Source organism: Fundulus heteroclitus, chromosome 13 (genome assembly GCF_011125445.2).
Source record: "Fundulus heteroclitus isolate FHET01 chromosome 13, MU-UCD_Fhet_4.1, whole genome shotgun sequence".
Lineage (NCBI taxonomy): Eukaryota > Metazoa > Chordata > Actinopteri > Cyprinodontiformes > Fundulidae > Fundulus > Fundulus heteroclitus.
The window spans coordinates 37888842-37905570 of record NC_046373.1 but is presented as its reverse complement, the minus strand read 5'-3'; the positions used below and the strand labels follow the sequence as shown (position 1 = coordinate 37905570).

Genomic DNA, 16729 nt, shown 5'->3' with positions numbered 1-16729 from the left:
GACCGGGAAACCAGCGGCTCAAACCTCAACGGTTCAGAACCGGTGGCACCTCAGACGGGTCGGAGTTGAGCATCATGAGGCGGAGCTTCTGCGGGCTGACGCCGGTGAAGTAGACGTCGAAGGCGTGTCCGGCGGCCATGATGCTGTGGAACAGAGACACCCGGCGCTGGCAGGTGTATCCTGCACACCAGCCGTGATCCTGAGGGCCTGCACAGCAAAAACACCATGAAGACTGCAGCCCCGCCCCCCCTACCGGGCCTGGGCAGAACCATCAGAACCTCACCGTTAATCAGGTCCACAAAGCCGTCTCCCAGCACGGCCACAGGAGACAGGCGCCGGGTCTCTGTGTCCGAGTCGAGGCTCTCGATCACCACCATCCTGTAGTCCAGGCTGAAGCACCTGTAGCTCTGCCAGGAGCTCACGTAGCTGCAGTTCTTCCTGATCACACCTGAACGCACCACCAGGAAACGTCAGCTCCTGCTGCAGCGAACGCATCTGCTGCAGAACTTCACGTCTGGTTAGAACCGGAACCAGCGGGTCTCACGGATCATCTGATGCTGAAGGAGAAACCGTGGTTACCTTTGTGAGGAGCCACCTGCTCCACGGGGATCCGGCTGCCGTTCGGGAACGTCAGCATGACTTTGGGAATTCGGTAATCACCAAGCCCCCTCCTGGGATCTCCCCCCCACTCGTACTCGGACTGGGGAACCACGGTCCCCACGGCTCCCAGGAAGGACCCGTCCAGGTCCTTCAACAAGGTCTTCTTCTTGGCGTCACAGTCCATGTCCACACAGTCAGCCGGGTTCACTTTGCTGAGGAGCAGAAACAGTTCCTCAGTTAACGGGAGCAGAAACCAGACAGGGTTCCCCTCAGAAGCTGGGATCTCCATGCGGACTGATCCAGGTTCTGGCGCTCACCCCAGGTCGGGCCTGTGGATGAAGACGCGGGCGTCCTCGCTGCTGTCCACCATGTTGGCGGCTGAGACGTGGACGGGGTGCTGCAGGTCCTCGTTCAGAGGGTTGGTGAGGAACACGTAGTTCCTCTGCCCGGAGCAGACGTCACGGAAACCAGCGAAGGTTGTGTCTGAAACAGGTGGAGGATCAGGAGGATCAGGAGGAACGTCCGGACGAGGCGGATCAAGAGAACCGAGCTGACAGAACCCACCTGTGACCTTCATCACGCCCTTGATGGCGTTGTAGTTCATGTTCAGGTGATGCGGTTTAGCGGGAGCCGTGTTGTGTCCCGACTGGAAGGTCGGCCAGCAGATCCCAGATCGGCCTCCTGAGCAGAGCAGGATGGAGGTCAGTCTGCGCCGGGAACCTGTTCCTGTTCCACTTCATCACCTCTAACTGCAGCTTCTTCCAGAACCATCGACAGAAAATGTTCTGGTTCTGGTTTCTTCTCAAAGCTAACTCCCAGATCCAGACGTCTGACACCTCTGAATGGTTCCTACAGAACCGTGAAGGTTCCTGGAGGAACTAAAAGCTGGGCCGACCCGCCCCAGACCTGGGAACCCCCGCTCAGAACCAGGAATGGGCCCAGAGTGGTAGCTCCTATAGGCTGAGCGACTGGCCAATCAGAGGCCAAGGAGGTGCTTAGTTCCTGAAACCTCTGAATCCTGAAGGTTTCCATAGAAACCAGCCGGGTAGAAACAGCTTAAAGTTTAAAGGGTCCATGATTAGGAAACTTTAGACAGTGATCAACGTGTTGAACCTTTAATCTAAGATTAATCTCTTTAATAATAATTATATTAATAATTATAATCTCTTCAGGGATCAGATGATGTAACCCAGCAGCAGACCGTTTGGTCTAGAGGACATTTTCTGAGTTTAAACCACGTGGTAGAATAAAATAACACAATCCATGTTTCTCATTGGCTAACTGGATCCATGTGCCTCTGAGCTTGATTCTGATTGGTTAATCCCCACCATGTGACCACTCCTTCCCCCTGGAAGCAGCTGAGTACTGAAACTCTGCAGTTTCTATAGTTAATGATTAGTTCATTTTCAGCATAATCCTCGCCTGAAGCGTAATCTGTCTGGTGAGGATAAATAATCTTAATCCTGGAAATGAACAGAACGATATCTGCTTGGAATAAATAAATCATAAATTTGGGGAAAAGATCATTGAAAGGGAAGTGAAATAATTTACCCTTCAGACACAATCTTTGACATTTCTGTTTATGAGATTATTTATGATCCAGTTTAAGGTTTAGTTTATCAAAGCTACAGGATACATAATTCTGATTTTATGGGACGTAAATATGTGCTGAACAACGCTGTGGGACCTGATGTCCAATATAAGAATAACGTGTCATTTTAGAGACCTGGGCTGGTTCTGATTGGACTCGCTGGCCTCGTCCTGCTGGGTCTTTGGGTCAGAAAAGGATTAAATTAGTGATGCACCAATAAGACGGACTCTGCAGGTCAAACCATTAAAAACCAGATTCATTTTCATGTTAAAGAGTTGAAGGTTACGGATGATTTTCTACTCCAAGAACCTGCAGCACTTTCTCTCTCCTTTGTTAGTTACAATTAAATAATGAATTAAAACAAAGTCCATCAATATGTTTGGAGGGATTACAGCTCCAGAATCTGTTAAAATGAAGATCTGAGCATCTTTGATGAAAGCTCAGGTTCCTGTGAGGATCCACAGTTTGCTGCCGTCACCTTGTGGAGGTCTGGGCGCTCGGTGCAGAGCCGTGGTGGCGACGTTGAAGTCGTCCGAGTCCAAAGTGTCCGAACAGTTGAAGTCTGGGCTGCTGCCGACAATCAGGGAGTTCTGGGAAAAGACGAATGTGGGAATAACGGGAAAAGCGTCCCAGCGGAGCGGCTGCAGGCGTCACTCAGCTCACCTGAACCTGGACAGATTTATCTGCGTAGGCGTGAGACAGAGAGGGCGGGGCGTAAACCAGAGGCATGACGCCCATCCCGTTATCCACCAGCGTCACGTTGGAAACGACCACGTTCATGACGACCTGAGGAAGAGGAGGAAGAGGAGAGGATCCGTCTGTAATCCTGTCAGAACCACTCTGCAGCTTCGGCTCTTTTATTCTCACGGATTTATTTTCTGTGGTGATATTTTTCAACTGGATCCCCAAAAACAGCCACAATCAGTCAACTAACAAGAAGAAACTTAGGAACTGTGATGCGTTTATAAGAAAGAGCAGAAAAAAGATCATTTGGTGAGTAAATCCTCTGATTTAGTAGAATAAAACAGAAAAACATCCCATCTGATGAAAGACGAGACGAAAACGGCTGATGGATAATTTACTGCCTGAGATAAAACATCAGCAAGAAGAGCAGAACATCCAAAGCTAAAAGCTAAATTCCAGAAGTTTGAATTTTCCCAACCTGGAAGTAGATGGCGAAGTCGAAGCTTCTCCAGACGAAGAAGCCTCGGATGAAGCTGCAGCCGGCCAAGCCGTCCTTGTTGAGGTAGACGCCGTACAGACCGCCGTGAGCCTCGTTATGGGTCCAGGCCTCGTTAGGGTTCAGATAACCTGCAGGAGCAGAGCACATGTTCCTGCTGTTCTCCTCCAGGAGGAAACGTTCCAGCCCGACAGGCGTGGTTACCTGGGCAGGGTTCTCCGTTGATGCGGTACGCCACCCGCTCGTAACCGGCCACGATGTTGTGCTGCAGCACCACGTTGGTGGCCTCGTTCACCTGAGGAACAGGAAGCAAACGTTGGAAGCCTGTCGACAAGAAGCGGCTGACGCTTAGTTTGAGGAGGAAGAACCTCGATGGCGGCGTTCCACTCGAAGTTGAAGGGTTCCTCTCTGCCCTGATACGACCCGGGCCACAGCGACATCATCACCAGGTTCCTCCTCAGCGTGATCTTATCGCCCCAGACCCGGATACCTGCCGACACGGAGAGACGTCAGGCGCGAGCAAACGCCTGACGTTCCCCTCGCCGCTCTCACAGCGTTACCTTCTCCGACCGTGTGATGGACGACGTTGTCGTCGATGTTCAGACCGGAGGTCCCGAAGACCCCGATGGCCGGAGAGAAGCCGTCATGGAAGGAACATCCCTGGACGTACGAGTCGTTCCCTGAAACCTTTAAATAAAACGGCTTCAGCTCAGATTCTGTGTCCCTCAGCAGCTTCTCACCACCTGACAGACCGTCAGAAGGTGTGGAGAACCTCTGATCCGGAACATTTTAAACATTTAGAGAAAAAAACGACGGGAAGGGAAATCTGCAGAAACTTTTCAGGTGGACTCAGGAGCAGAACCCCTGAGTCCAGCTGGTTCTGATACAAACAGCACGGGTTCTGTTATTTCTGCGTGAGGCGGTGAGTGTTGCTGTACCTCTCCCAGGTTGAGGAACGCCACGGAGTAGCGGGGGTCGAAGTGGTCGGTCCAGCCTTCCTGACCGGAGCGGAAGAACTCCACGTTCCTGATCTGAGCTTTACCTTTGGGAGAAACGTAATCAGGAGAAGTCTGAGAGAGAACGTCACAAAAAAACTGTTTAAAATAAGAAATATGGAAGAAAGTCTCCATGGTTTCTCCATCTCATGCAGATGATTTGTTCTTTACACATAAAATGCACAAAATAAAGCTTCTGCTTCCTCAGAAAAGTACCAGGAGGTTCTGCTAGGGCTGCCCAATAAATCCAGATTTAAAAAATATAGAGATTTAAAAAAAAAGAGACATAAGAGAGGAGACCCTATCACTTATATGTTGCATTATAATTATACTTTTATGCATTGTAGTAGGTTAAAAATGTGCCTGTGAGACATTTAGGATAAAACTTTGATTCAGAAATTCCTATAATTAGTTTAGGAAAAGACTAAAAATATCCGGATGTTATTTTTTGGTCCTTATCGCGCAGCCGTTGTGGGTCCAGTTCCAGCTTCCTCCTCTGCCACATGCTGATGTGCCCCTGGGCAAGGCATTTGATGTAAGGTTGCATGAACATGTGTTGGTTCCTGTGAGTTTGATGCTTTTAGATCATCAGAACCTTTAGACGTATGTTCTGACCCGAAGATGGAACGTAAACCTCCTCAGATATTCCTAAATTTGACTGATTCTAGTTTTATTTCCAGCCCTTACAGGGTAAATGTAAAGTTGGTTATGCAGTGACACCTAGTGGAGCAAACGCTGAACTGCAACCAGCTGAACATCTAAAAACCTGCTCCTGCTACAGACTTTTCATGACTTCAGTGTTTTAGAAACATCTTTAAATAATATTTCCTCCTTAAAGTGCAGAACGGAGAAACAAACAGCTTAAAGGAGCATTTTATTCTGCGCGGTCTCTCATCTAACGGTCAAATCCATCTCCTGAACCCGGTCAGGGAGTCTTTTCTTCGTGCTGAACTCCGTTCAGGTTTGAGTTATAAAGTTTATCTGTGTGATAAATCCGTCCTCTGGGCATCGATGGCAGCAGGTTGTTGCAGGAAGCCTTTAAATCCACAAACCTTTGTAGGTGATTCCCTCGCTGGAGAAGGTCCCGACCAACAGCCGGGCCCCGAACGACTCCATCATCATGGCCGGGTACTCCTCGCCGATGATCTGGATGTTCCTGCTCAGGAGGCCAACATCAGCTGCCAGCGTGTAGGAGAGGGATGTTCCTGACACAGAATGGGTTCCACCTGCAAACAGAACGTGTCTGAGTCTCCTGAGGAGCAGACGGTTAAATCTGAGGCAGCGCTGCATCCTTTAGTCAAACTGAGGTTTTACCAGCAGCGTCTCATCATTAAAAGTCCCGCTGAAGATGAAACGTACCGCTGTGAGTGTGGGCCAGAGGCCGGTCCAGGGTCAGGACCAGCCCGTCTGCCGACACCGCGGAGATCCGCCGCTTCTCTGTCTCTGAGGCGCTGTAGCTGGAGGTGGAGATGGCCACCTGGTCTCCCACCTGCACACCAACCATCAGAGACACGCAGGTGAACACCTGACTGGACCGCACCACACCTTTAAAACGGTTCCAGAACCTGTTAGGACTTTGAAATCATGGCGATACGGAGATAAGAGAGAAGCTGCTGGTTAACGTGGTCGTGACTGGTTACCATGGTGACTGTCTCTGGTTACCATGGTGACTCCCTCCTGACAACCATTCAGGTTTAGAGTAATTAAGCTCTGAACGATGGTTCTGGTGGATAACATGGCTGAGATATGCAGGTCAGAACCGTAATAACAGCTTCTGCTCTGAGGCCGTCATTTAGTGGCGGGTCAGAACCAGAGACGGTTCTGACCCGCCACTAAATGAGGTTCTGACGTTGGTTGGCTGTTGATTCAAAGACCCAGAGACGGTCTCTGAAGCACACGGACCTTCCAGTCGACGGGCTGCATCAGAACCAGCGTGCTGGAGCCGGCTGCGGCGGCGGCGGCCAGCTTGGCGCGGTAAAGGTTGGGCGGCGCTCCGTACAGCTGCAGAGTCCCAAACACACCTGGAGAGAGAAAGCAGAGAACCCGCGTTCTGTGAAATAACCACTGAAGAAGAAGAAGATCTGCTGCAGCTGAGCAGCGAATCAGGAGTTTTATACCAAACTAGCAGCTGACCCTCAGACCGGACAGTTTCTGGCCCACATTTAATCAACCAGCAGAGTTCTACATCCCAGAGGCTTTAAAACAGAAGCTGTCCAGAGATACTCTGGTGTGATACAGCTCCACATTCACATGGAAACCTCACTCTGCCAAAAAGTAAGTAGAATTTTCCTAAAATTAGCATTTTTTTCTTGATTTGAGCAGATAAACAAGACTCTCTGCCAGTGGAATGAGTATTTTGACGCCTGAAATAAGATAATTAGATATCCAGCACTAGAAATAAGAGATGAATTGAATTTTATGTGTAAATATCTTATTCCATTGGCAGATAATCTTGTTTTCCTTCTCAAATCAAGAATAAATACTCATTTCAAGAAAATTATACTTACTCTTTGCTCCTTTTTTACAGTGAATCACCTTCTGGTTTTTAGTTGATGCTTTTTAACCTCATTTAGTTTTCATTCACCAACGTTTATCTGAAGCAAACCAGAACCTTGATGGGTCCAGATCCAGTCGGGATGCGAACATCTAGAGTTCTTCATGCAGAGACCTGCTCTGGTTTAACGTCACAACGCTCTGGGACTCCATGTTGATGCTGTGGAGCCCGGTTTCTCACCGAGGACCTTGGATCCCTGGTTGGGTCCGTTCGGCAGCACCCAGTCCGGAGTGTTGTGGTTCCCTCTCAGTCGGATCTGCAGCTCTCCTCGGAACGGCTCGTTTTCCCATCCTGCGATCAGCCTGCCGCCCTGAAACAGACCGACCCGTTTTAGCTCGGCACCAAAGTTCTGGGTCCTCCTGATCATCAGACCTCCAGGAAGCAGGAGGTCTGATGATCAGCAGGAGTCAGGCGTCTGGCTGCTGGGGAGGAAACCCGTTCAGCTTTCCTCGGTGGTGATCCGGGTGGCTGTGCTGACCTGGATGGAGACGTAAACGGCGTCTATCACCACGGTGCCGTTCAAGGCGTCGGGAACCTCCAGAACCCCGACCACCGTCAGCTTGTTGAGGGACGGCGTGTTGCGGTCCAGAACGACCCACTTCCCTGTGGAGAGGTCAAATTCCCCGGGCTTCATGAACCAAATCTCTGCTTTGTGTCGAGCATTTAGAAAATATTCTGTATTTAAAATGTTTTAATCATCATAAAACATGTAAAATGTAGAGTTTCTTCATTTAAACCATGTAGTTGACGGTATGGTTGTCCTCCAGACTCCTGGACCTGCTCCCTGGTCTTACCTGAAGGGATGACCACATCGGCGCCATCTGCTGGCTCAGTGAAGTTGTTCTCAGCAGAACCTTTCCAGAACGAGGCATCGGACCAGAGACTGCAACACAAACACGCCGCATTAAGAGGCGGAACCAGTCGGACCGTGGTTAACCGGGCCGGAGGTGGAGCGGGGCCTACATGAAGTCGTTGGGTCGGCGGTCGGGCGTGGGAGCGAGCGTGGCCGGAGCCGGAGGGAGGCATTTCTGGAAGAAGCAGCGGTGGACGGCGAAGTTGGTCACCACGTCTTTCATGGAGCGGTCGACGCTGTCGCGCCGCCTGCGGGGGCTCGTCTTCCCAGAAACTGCAGAAACAGAACATCTCCCTGTGTCACGTAACGGGTCAGAAACAACCTCAAGCAGCTTCGGTGTGAAGCGGTTCTGGCTGCCACCTTATCATAATAAAATAAATAAGCAGGAATGAGATGAATGGACCTCCTTTCTAAGATAAGAGCTAAAGACAGTCAGTTCTGATGGAGGCGGCGTCCTACAACACCAGTCATCGTCTCTGAAGTCGGATCCCAGTGGTTCTCTTAACTGTTCAGCATGAGCTCCTCTCTAAAGGCCCTGCTGCCTCAAAAAGACATGAAAAATGGGTCAAATGTGTTTCTTTTCGGTTTTAAGCCGTGGTTTTGCCAGGCATGGACTGGTGGGAGAAATGTTTCCACGTCAGATTCGGTAACGAGGAGTGTGTGTCTAACCGAGGTAGAAGAGGTCGTTGGTGGTCTTGTTGAGGAACCAGTCTCCGTTGGTGTTGCCGCTGAAGCTCAGCGCCGCAGACGAGCCGTTCCTGTCGTCGATGATGTGGAAGCTGTCGGGACTCTGGGTGAGGTTGTGCTTGATGATGACGTACTGATCCGACTGCAGAACGGGAGGAAACCAAGCCGTCAGAGTGAGCAGGTAGGTCCGTCACCTCGTCTGATCGGTCTTTACCTTAAAGCCGTAGAACTTGGCATCGTAGGTGATGTTGGTGATGTGGTCGGCGTTGCTGAAGTACCAGTTGTAGGTCTGACCGGACGGCAGCAGGGCCATCCAGCCAAACTTATGGGTCATCCTCTTCTTCAGGTAGGGAACCACGCTGCTGCCTGAAATCAGCACAACAGTCATTATTGGGTCCGCTGCAGGTACCACTCAGTAATGGAGGAGGCTGGTACCATGTGGGTTGGTCAGGATGACATCTTTGGCCTTCAGAGAGGTCGGCGAGGGGTTATTGAAGGCCAGACGATGGAAGCTGACGGTGTGGTCGCACACCGCTCCGGGGAAACCGATGCTCCACTCGGCGCTGAGGGAACAGTGAGCCGGGTCCAGCAAGCTGCTCATCGGCACCACTTTATGGTTCATATTTCCTGTAAAATGTTTAAAGCATCTGATGGGTTATTCCTGCTATTTAAAATGTCTTTTCTTTGTTCCAGTGACAGAATTTGTAAAAGTGGTTTCAATCAGCGGTTCTCCTGGGTTTCTCAGGACTTTCCTTTGGACTTTGGCTGCTTTCAAAGTTCTGTTTGCTGAGAGTTTAGAACATCTCAACACATGGATCAGACTGTTCCTGAAACCAGACTAGAGGAGGACTAAAGTAGAAATAAAACTCTCCACGAGGGGAACACATGAGGAACGAGATGTTTAATCTCTGGAGATTAACCAATCAGATGAGGTCTGCTGGGGTTCAAACCCGCTGCTTTAAAGCTATAGTTAATAATCCTGTTCAGAAACACCTGAAAAACTCTGACCAATCCCTGCCGTCTGGTCCAAAGAGCAGGGATTGGTCAGAGTTAATGCTCTCTGTCCCTCAGGCTCTGGGGGAAATCATCTATTAGTCGTCCCACATGCATCATTATGACGCCGTCACGTAACGCCAGTGTCCGAGCTCGTTGCTTGTTAGCCGCCCCTTGCTGGCTGCGCACTTCAGACGTTTATGTATCTGGCTAGCTTAGTGGTTAGCTGTTGATTGTAGCTCTGCTAATGTTGCTGTAAATTTTGAACATGGCTGAATGTCGCAAGAAGGGAACCAAGTTCACAAACCAGGTTCTGTGTTCCTCCTGAGATCCTGAGAACGACTCAAGTTGTTTCTCTCAGAACTAAACCTGTTGTTATTCCTACGAACATGATCAGACCCGGACCTTTCTGTAAAAGACCTCCAGCCACGGATGGAGACCACTTTACCAAGCTACAGGAAGGTCTGGCTGCTTTGAAGGAAACTGCAAGAACTGATGTTTGGACCAGAGGTTCTGCAAAGGACAGAACCTGAAGCGTGCGTACCTGTGAGGGAGCCGTCAGTGTCCACCAGCTGGACTTCGTGCTCCCACCTGAATCCGGCCTTGTTGGGGGAGTTCCTGTACCGGACCCCGCTGAACCTGACCGCCCAGCCGCCGCAGCGATCCGTACACGTCCCGTCGATGGACGTCACTCCGATGGCTGTGCAGTTGTTGCGGTCAAAGTTGACAAACTGAGTGTTGAGGACGCTCATGCCGTCGTCAAAAGGCGTGATGACGCCACGGCGTGTGCAGTACTCGCCGCCCAGTCCGAGCTCGTCCAGGTGGCTCACGATGGTGCTGTTTGACACCGTGGCCCCTCCGTCCTCTCCGAAGCCGCTCACCGCCCAGCGGAAGATGCGCTTGGCTTCGATGCCGGCCTTCTCGTTGTTGACCATGACGAAGTTGTCGAACTGCACGGCGCCCACGTTGACCCACTCGGCGCCTTTCTCACAGTTCCAGGTGGTCAGGGAGTGGAAGACGGCCGGCTGGGGGGTTGTGGATCTGCAGCCTCCGTCCCTCATGGGGAAATATTCCTGGAAGATCCAGAGACCAAACCATCCCTGAGAGTGCACCGTGTTGTTGGAGAACTCCCCGAGAGGAACCCTCTTCTGGCAGATGTTTGGGTCGTACGACGGACCGTCAGGGTTGTCGTGCATGCGGTACCAGAAACCGAAGTGGGTCCCTCCTGCTGCGGCGTTGTGCCGGATGATGTTGTTCGGATTGGTGACCCAGTACGCAGCAGGAGTGACATCATCGTTCAGGAGGCTGGTGCTTTGCCTGACGAACACGGCCAGGTTGTACTGCAGGATGTTCTCCGTCTCGATGCCGTCCTCGATGAAGAAGGCTCCTCCCATGATGTCGTAGATGACGTTGTGCTCCACCAGCAGCCGGTGGGTGTTGTGGATGGTCACGGCCCGGTTGAAGGTCTGGTGGATGGCGCAGCCTCTCACGTACGACTTGTAGTTGATGTCCCCCATCAGATGCCAGTGGATGGGATACCGTCCGAGCCTGAAGGCCTGACCAGCGTGGAAGATCTGTGCCACCAGTGCAGAAGAGTCGATGTTCACCAAGATCAACGTTTATGTGACGGGTTAGAAAATCTGGAAAGACGTTTCACCTCAACGTATTCCAGTCTGCCCATAGCGAGGTTCTCTCCTGGCCTGGGAGCGTGGAACATGATGCAGCCGCCGAACTGGTCGCTGCCCATTTCTTCTCCAAACCGGCCCTGGAAGCACGTCTGGGTGGCAAATTCACCTGCAGGACCCGGAAAAGGTGAGAATCACCCCATGAAAGCACGACAAGATGGACAGCAGAGATATCAAGGTGTCACCTTCAGATTAACGGATGTTTTACCAATGATAAAAGAAATAAAGTCATGAAACATCGGTAGAGAAACGCTACAACAGAAAGCCTTCAGGCTCTGCCTCGTCCAGCGAGTGGAGCACCTGTGTTGAAGCCGTCGGGACACGCTTCGATCTCGTCACTCCACTCCAGGTTTTGGGAGCCTCGGACCACGATGTTCCTGGTGAGGAGACCCACCTCGGCTCGGCCCTCAAACACGGCGCCGTCAGGCAGCGTGACGGACACCCCCAGGTGGGAGTGCATCAGCGGCTTGGTCAGGGTGAGGGTTCTTCCGTCAGCTGACACGCTGGCGATCGTTCTCACCTCGTTCTCACTCTGGCTGTGCCTGGAAGAACGTAAATAACGATGTTTTCACTGCTGCTGCACACAGAACCGCCCTCTGACGGCCATGTGCTAAAAAAACACAGATCCTCCGTGATTTTGGACCTGAGAACAGTTAGAAATAGCCTCCAGTTCAGCTGTAATATGGTTAAGGTGTAGACTTTGACTAGGCCGTGTTTGGATCACGGTTCTGTTGATGACCCAGCTCTAGCAGTTGGACAGATGGACTAATACTGGACTCAAGAGTAATTTATCATGTGAACAAACGTTACTGCATCAGCAGGATGGGACCTAACTTTGTTCTAATACTTTTGAAAAAGGGGAAATATTTCATCAAATAACTGAATTATAAAACAAATGCTGAAAGTTTATCTTATTTCAGGTCAGGCTGCTAATATTAGGCGACATGACCATAACTCCCTGGTGGGAGGTGAGTTTATGTTTGGGCTGCAGTCATTTATTCCTCTACATTCAGAAACAGCATCTCTGTACCTGTGGCCGGTGGAGGCGATGACGATCTCATCTCCAGGTTTCCACGTCACCGCCTTCATCAGAGTCAGCGTGACGGAGCCGTTGGTGGCGGTCTGGGCTAGGTGTGTCCAGGGGACGGGGACGGGGACACCTGGAGAAACAGGTTAGCAACAATAAATCCTCTTTAGATGAAACAGGAGGCTGAGTTGCTAATCAAGCCCACCCTGGAGGGCTGGACACCTCAGATTACTGCGTCTGTGTAACATGAGCTGAATGTGATTCCTGGGACGTTCAGGTCACATCTGCAGCAGCCTAGAGACGGATCAGCAGGCCTCACTGAGGGGAAAAGCTGTTTGTGAAGCTGGGATGAATTTAGCTGAGGGTGGTTTAATATTTTCTTCAACAATAGTTTAATTGTTCTGAACAGAACTGATCACATATTCAGTGATGTTCCTGGAAACCTTCCTCCAGACGCTCTGGATGACGAAGAAGAGGTCTCAGCTCGTTGGTCTCCTCAGATTTTACTTTGTCACGTGTGCAACTAAAACTTTTCCGTTACATTTGTTGTCGGCACTTCATCCAGGTTACAGTCCCAACATTGAATCAGGACGGATTCCTGCTGGAAGCTGCTGTACTATTTAAAGTCCTGCTGCAGTCTTTGCCAATTATTTCTGTTGTTTCTCGGATCAGAACCGGTACGAACTTTGATAAAACGAGATGAGACAGTCTGCAGAACCTCTACAAAGTATGAGAGAATCAAACTTTTATGTTAAGTTTAATATTGATCCAAAGAATCAAACAGATAATGGCGCAAAATTCCCAACTGTGTAGGAGAAATGGTAAAACTACGCCCCCTGCTGCCCAAGGTGGGTAATGACAACTGAAAGATTGAGATTTTTTTATTTCAACTATTTTTTGTTTTAATAAATCATGTGAAATATAAAAAGTTAATGAAGCTTCTGGATATTCTTCCAGAGTCGTTTAAAGGATGTAACATCTGCTGCTTTTGAGGTTAAGCTGCCGTTCGTACCGTGAAGATCCAAGACGCCCTCTCTGACAGCCAGCGTCTTGGCTCCATAGACCGGAAGTTCAGGTGAGCGCAGGTGTCCATGAAGGGTGATGATGGCTTTGTGCTGGAACGGCGCCCCCTCCTGGCCGACCTGGAGCCGCCCTCCGTCTGTGATCAGGATGTTTTCCGCCTGCAGCTCCACGTCCGCTTCATCAAACACCAAAGTTCCCCCTGAGAAAAAGAAGATTTCATCACCATCTCTGGGATTCATTTCACCTTTATGCTTTCATGGAGAGACGAGGATGCAGAGGATCAGGAATGAGAAGATCAGAGGGAGAACTCATGGTAGATGTTCTGGAGATGAAGCCAGAGAGGCCAGACTGAGATGGTTTGACGTCTCCAGAGGAGGGCTGGAGGAGGACCAGAGGAGATGTATGGATGGAGTTAGAAAGAGGAAGCTGGTGAGAGAGAAGATGCAGAAGATAGATGGAGAAGATCGGGTCAGATGGAGACAGACGACTCGCTGTGGTGAAAACCTGAAAGAAGAAGTTTTAAAGTCTGACACAGAAATCAACCCGGTTCTCTGACATCTTTAGGACACTTGAGAAGAAAAGACCACAGAGAAAAGAGGTCCATCTGTACCCTGAATGAGGAGCATCTTGAGCACCGGGGTGCTGGTGTCCAGCAGGATGGTCTGGCCTTTAGCGATGACGGCAAACGAGCCCTTCTCAGGTGGAGACAGGCCTCCCCAGGTGAACCTGGACGACCACACGTCGATGTAGAAGAAGTCGGCGTTGTCCTGTGGAGAGACGCAGAGTGGGCAACCTCTCCTCCACCACAGTTAACGTGATCCTGGACGCTCGTTACCATCTTGGCCACGCCGCGGTCTCCCACGCTGACCCGCACTTTGGTCTCCTGAGACCGACTCTGAGAGCCGGTCACGCAGATGATGTGCGTGCTGTTGGAGGACCGGACGTCACACACGGAGCCGGCGATCGTCACGCTGACATCACTCACGCTGGCGCTGAGGAGAGAGACGCAGAGACGGATTAAACGGTCCAATCTGACGCCCAACGTCTCTAACGCAACCAGAACCCGGCAGGGAAACGGGTCCGAAGGCTCAGAAATGAAAACATTTGATCCATAATTATACCTGCTGCTGCACAAGTATTCCCCCCCCCCATGAACCTGACCTGGTTCCTCCCTTCCAGCTGCTGGGGAGTCTTTAACGTCTCTGTGGAGGAAGTTGGACTGATTTCATTCTGACACATGGAGGTTCTCCAGCGTTTAGAGCCTGATTAACGTCAGCAGCGCCTCACTGGGAGGGAAGGTACGTTTATTTATGTAACATTTTTCAGTAACCACACATTCAAAGTGCTGTTCCTTAAAGGTTCTTATGGAAATGCTTCGGTCTGCATTGGAGTCACTCAGAAATGTAAAAGATCTATTTTACAACGTTGTTATTGCAAAGCAGCCCAGATCAGCTTTTAAGTTCTGCTAGAACCCATGGTTCCGAGTCCTCCAGGTCCTGAAGCAGCAAAGCAGCCCAGATCATCACACTGACACCACCGTGTTTGACTGTAGGTCTAATGCTCTGGTTCTGAGATGCTGTAATAATATAATAACAAATTATCATTATTATTATTAGTCGACCTCTCCTGGGAAGGTTCTCCATGGTTCCATGTTGTCTCCTAGTGTGGATCATGGTTCCCACTGAGGTTCTCTGGAGACCCAAAGCCTCAGAAATGCCCTGGTTAGCGCCTCCAGACTCAGGGAGGAGTTTGTTTCTCATCTGTTTTTGTATTTCTATAGATCTGGACCTGCTCAGGTTTTAGAGCCTACTTCGTGTTGTCAGACCGGTTCTGCAGGTAACCAGGTTAATCACAGATAATTTCTGAGTGAACCATGGAGGGTGCATTTACTTTTTCACCCACTTTCTAAAGGAATCATTGTCAAGCTCCTTCCTGTTATTATTCAGATGATCTTGTGAGACGTTAACCTTCACTGAGGTCCACCTTCGCTCCACCGGACCGTCCTGGTACCAAGAATGCGTTACATCACGGACTCCCAAAGTGATAATTACACAATTACAATATTTCTCCACACCATAAAGACTGTAAATAAACATTTCCTTTGTAAAAATTCAAATCAAAAACTAAATAAATAAAACGTGTTCACATGAAAATCTATTTATTTAGAAGAAATCTTCTTCTACGCTTCATTTTAAGATGAAATATAGAGGAAGTTTTCTTCTTCTACACATTGTGCTGTAAATGCGCAGCCTGTGGCCTCTGCTGCATTAATTCTGGCGGATATGATGAAGTGGCTGAAACCAGGTAAGCTGCCAGGTGAGACATGTGAGGTCAGGTAGAGACGGAGGAGGAGAGAGAATCAGAAATGTCTCTTTTCTCTCCTGACTTCACGTTTTAAAGATGCGGTTTTAGCGCGTATTCAGACAGGAACAGGGAACCAGCAACAGGAGGTGGAGCTGAGGGCGTGTCTACCTGCTGAAGGTAACCGCTGAGAACCAATCAGGAAGTAACTTTTTATTTCTCTGATCAATACCAGCTTTATGGAGCGCTCTGTTATTCTCTCTCATTATCTGTGTTCTGGTCATGTGATCATGATTAAACATGCCGCCTTTAACATGGCTGTAATAACCTGGTTGCTTTTGGGGTTTTTTTAGGATTGGGGGTGGGTCAACCCGGTTGGGACACAGAAGGGGTGGGGGGCTAAAAAGGTTTGGGAACCACTGCTACATCCTACAGCAGCATCAGATGGTTCTGATGGTTCTGATGACACGGATTTTAACGGTTTGACGCTGTCATGAGGAATGAAAACATCCTCAGTGACACCAGATGTCTGCCGCAGAGGAAGAGCGGCGCTCAGAGCAAACGGAGCGTTTTGATTCGTCCCCAGTGGACCGGGCGGTTCTGCTCGTTGTGTTTGTAGACACCTGAACCCGGAGCCGCTGATGGTGAGCCGTGTCCCCCCGGCGGTGCCTCCTCGGCGGGGGGACACGTCAGAGACGATGGGGGTCAGAGCAGATCTGTAGGTGAAGCCCTCAGAGATGTTGGCGGCACCCTGGGGGTTCTGGACCGACACCGGGCACCGGACCTCCGGCTCAGAACCTGCAGAGACACAAGAACCAAAGTGAGACGGAGGTTTGGTTCGGCTCGGGGGGGCAGGTCCAGTTCCCGTCTGATGGGACTGTCAGCATTCCTCAGCAACACCGAGTCAGAACCTCAGCAGAACCGACCCAGCTAACCACCTCCTGCTGCTGCCCCTGCTCACATTTTCTCCACTGGACCCGGGTCCAAATATCAGGATCAATTAAACCCAAAGTCACGCCATCCTGAACCCAGAGCTGGACTGACCGTTGGTGAGCGGCGACCAGCAGAACAGCCGACTGGACGTGGACGTTTCTCTGAGAACCGGACAGTCCTGGTGGCAGATCAGCACCGCGGAGCTGTTCGGGTCGAACCCGGAGCCCAGGATGGACAGCAGAGCTCCGCCTCCGAAACTCCCTGAATCACAGAGAACAACGGGTCACAGGAGGCCTGCAGGTCAGCG

At 50.4% G+C, this 16729-nt stretch overlaps 1 protein-coding gene across 1 annotated transcript in view; it reads right to left on the bottom strand.

Moving 5' to 3' along the window:
* The window catches only part of pkhd1l1.1 (PKHD1 like 1, tandem duplicate 1), a 52796-nt gene that overhangs the window by 4465 nt on the left and 31602 nt on the right, over positions 1–16729 (bottom strand). The window contains exons 40-70 of the mRNA XM_036145678.1: positions 16534–16683; positions 16113–16287; positions 14024–14180; positions 13799–13955; positions 13178–13387; positions 12169–12298; positions 11439–11680; positions 11111–11247; positions 9998–11027; positions 8896–9087; positions 8675–8826; positions 8443–8602; positions 7884–8046; positions 7715–7803; positions 7399–7523; positions 7101–7230; positions 6269–6387; positions 5726–5855; positions 5419–5592; positions 4310–4413; positions 3932–4058; positions 3740–3861; positions 3576–3666; positions 3354–3502; positions 2855–2977; positions 2670–2781; positions 1165–1281; positions 918–1083; positions 580–812; positions 284–448; positions 50–207 (exon numbers count right to left, since the gene is read on the bottom strand). Of these exons, the coding sequence (XP_036001571.1) occupies positions 50–207; positions 284–448; positions 580–812; positions 918–1083; positions 1165–1281; positions 2670–2781; positions 2855–2977; positions 3354–3502; positions 3576–3666; positions 3740–3861; positions 3932–4058; positions 4310–4413; positions 5419–5592; positions 5726–5855; positions 6269–6387; positions 7101–7230; positions 7399–7523; positions 7715–7803; positions 7884–8046; positions 8443–8602; positions 8675–8826; positions 8896–9087; positions 9998–11027; positions 11111–11247; positions 11439–11680; positions 12169–12298; positions 13178–13387; positions 13799–13955; positions 14024–14180; positions 16113–16287; positions 16534–16683 (5489 nt within the window). The remainder of the gene's footprint in view (positions 1–49; positions 208–283; positions 449–579; positions 813–917; positions 1084–1164; positions 1282–2669; positions 2782–2854; positions 2978–3353; positions 3503–3575; positions 3667–3739; positions 3862–3931; positions 4059–4309; positions 4414–5418; positions 5593–5725; positions 5856–6268; positions 6388–7100; positions 7231–7398; positions 7524–7714; positions 7804–7883; positions 8047–8442; positions 8603–8674; positions 8827–8895; positions 9088–9997; positions 11028–11110; positions 11248–11438; positions 11681–12168; positions 12299–13177; positions 13388–13798; positions 13956–14023; positions 14181–16112; positions 16288–16533; positions 16684–16729) is intronic.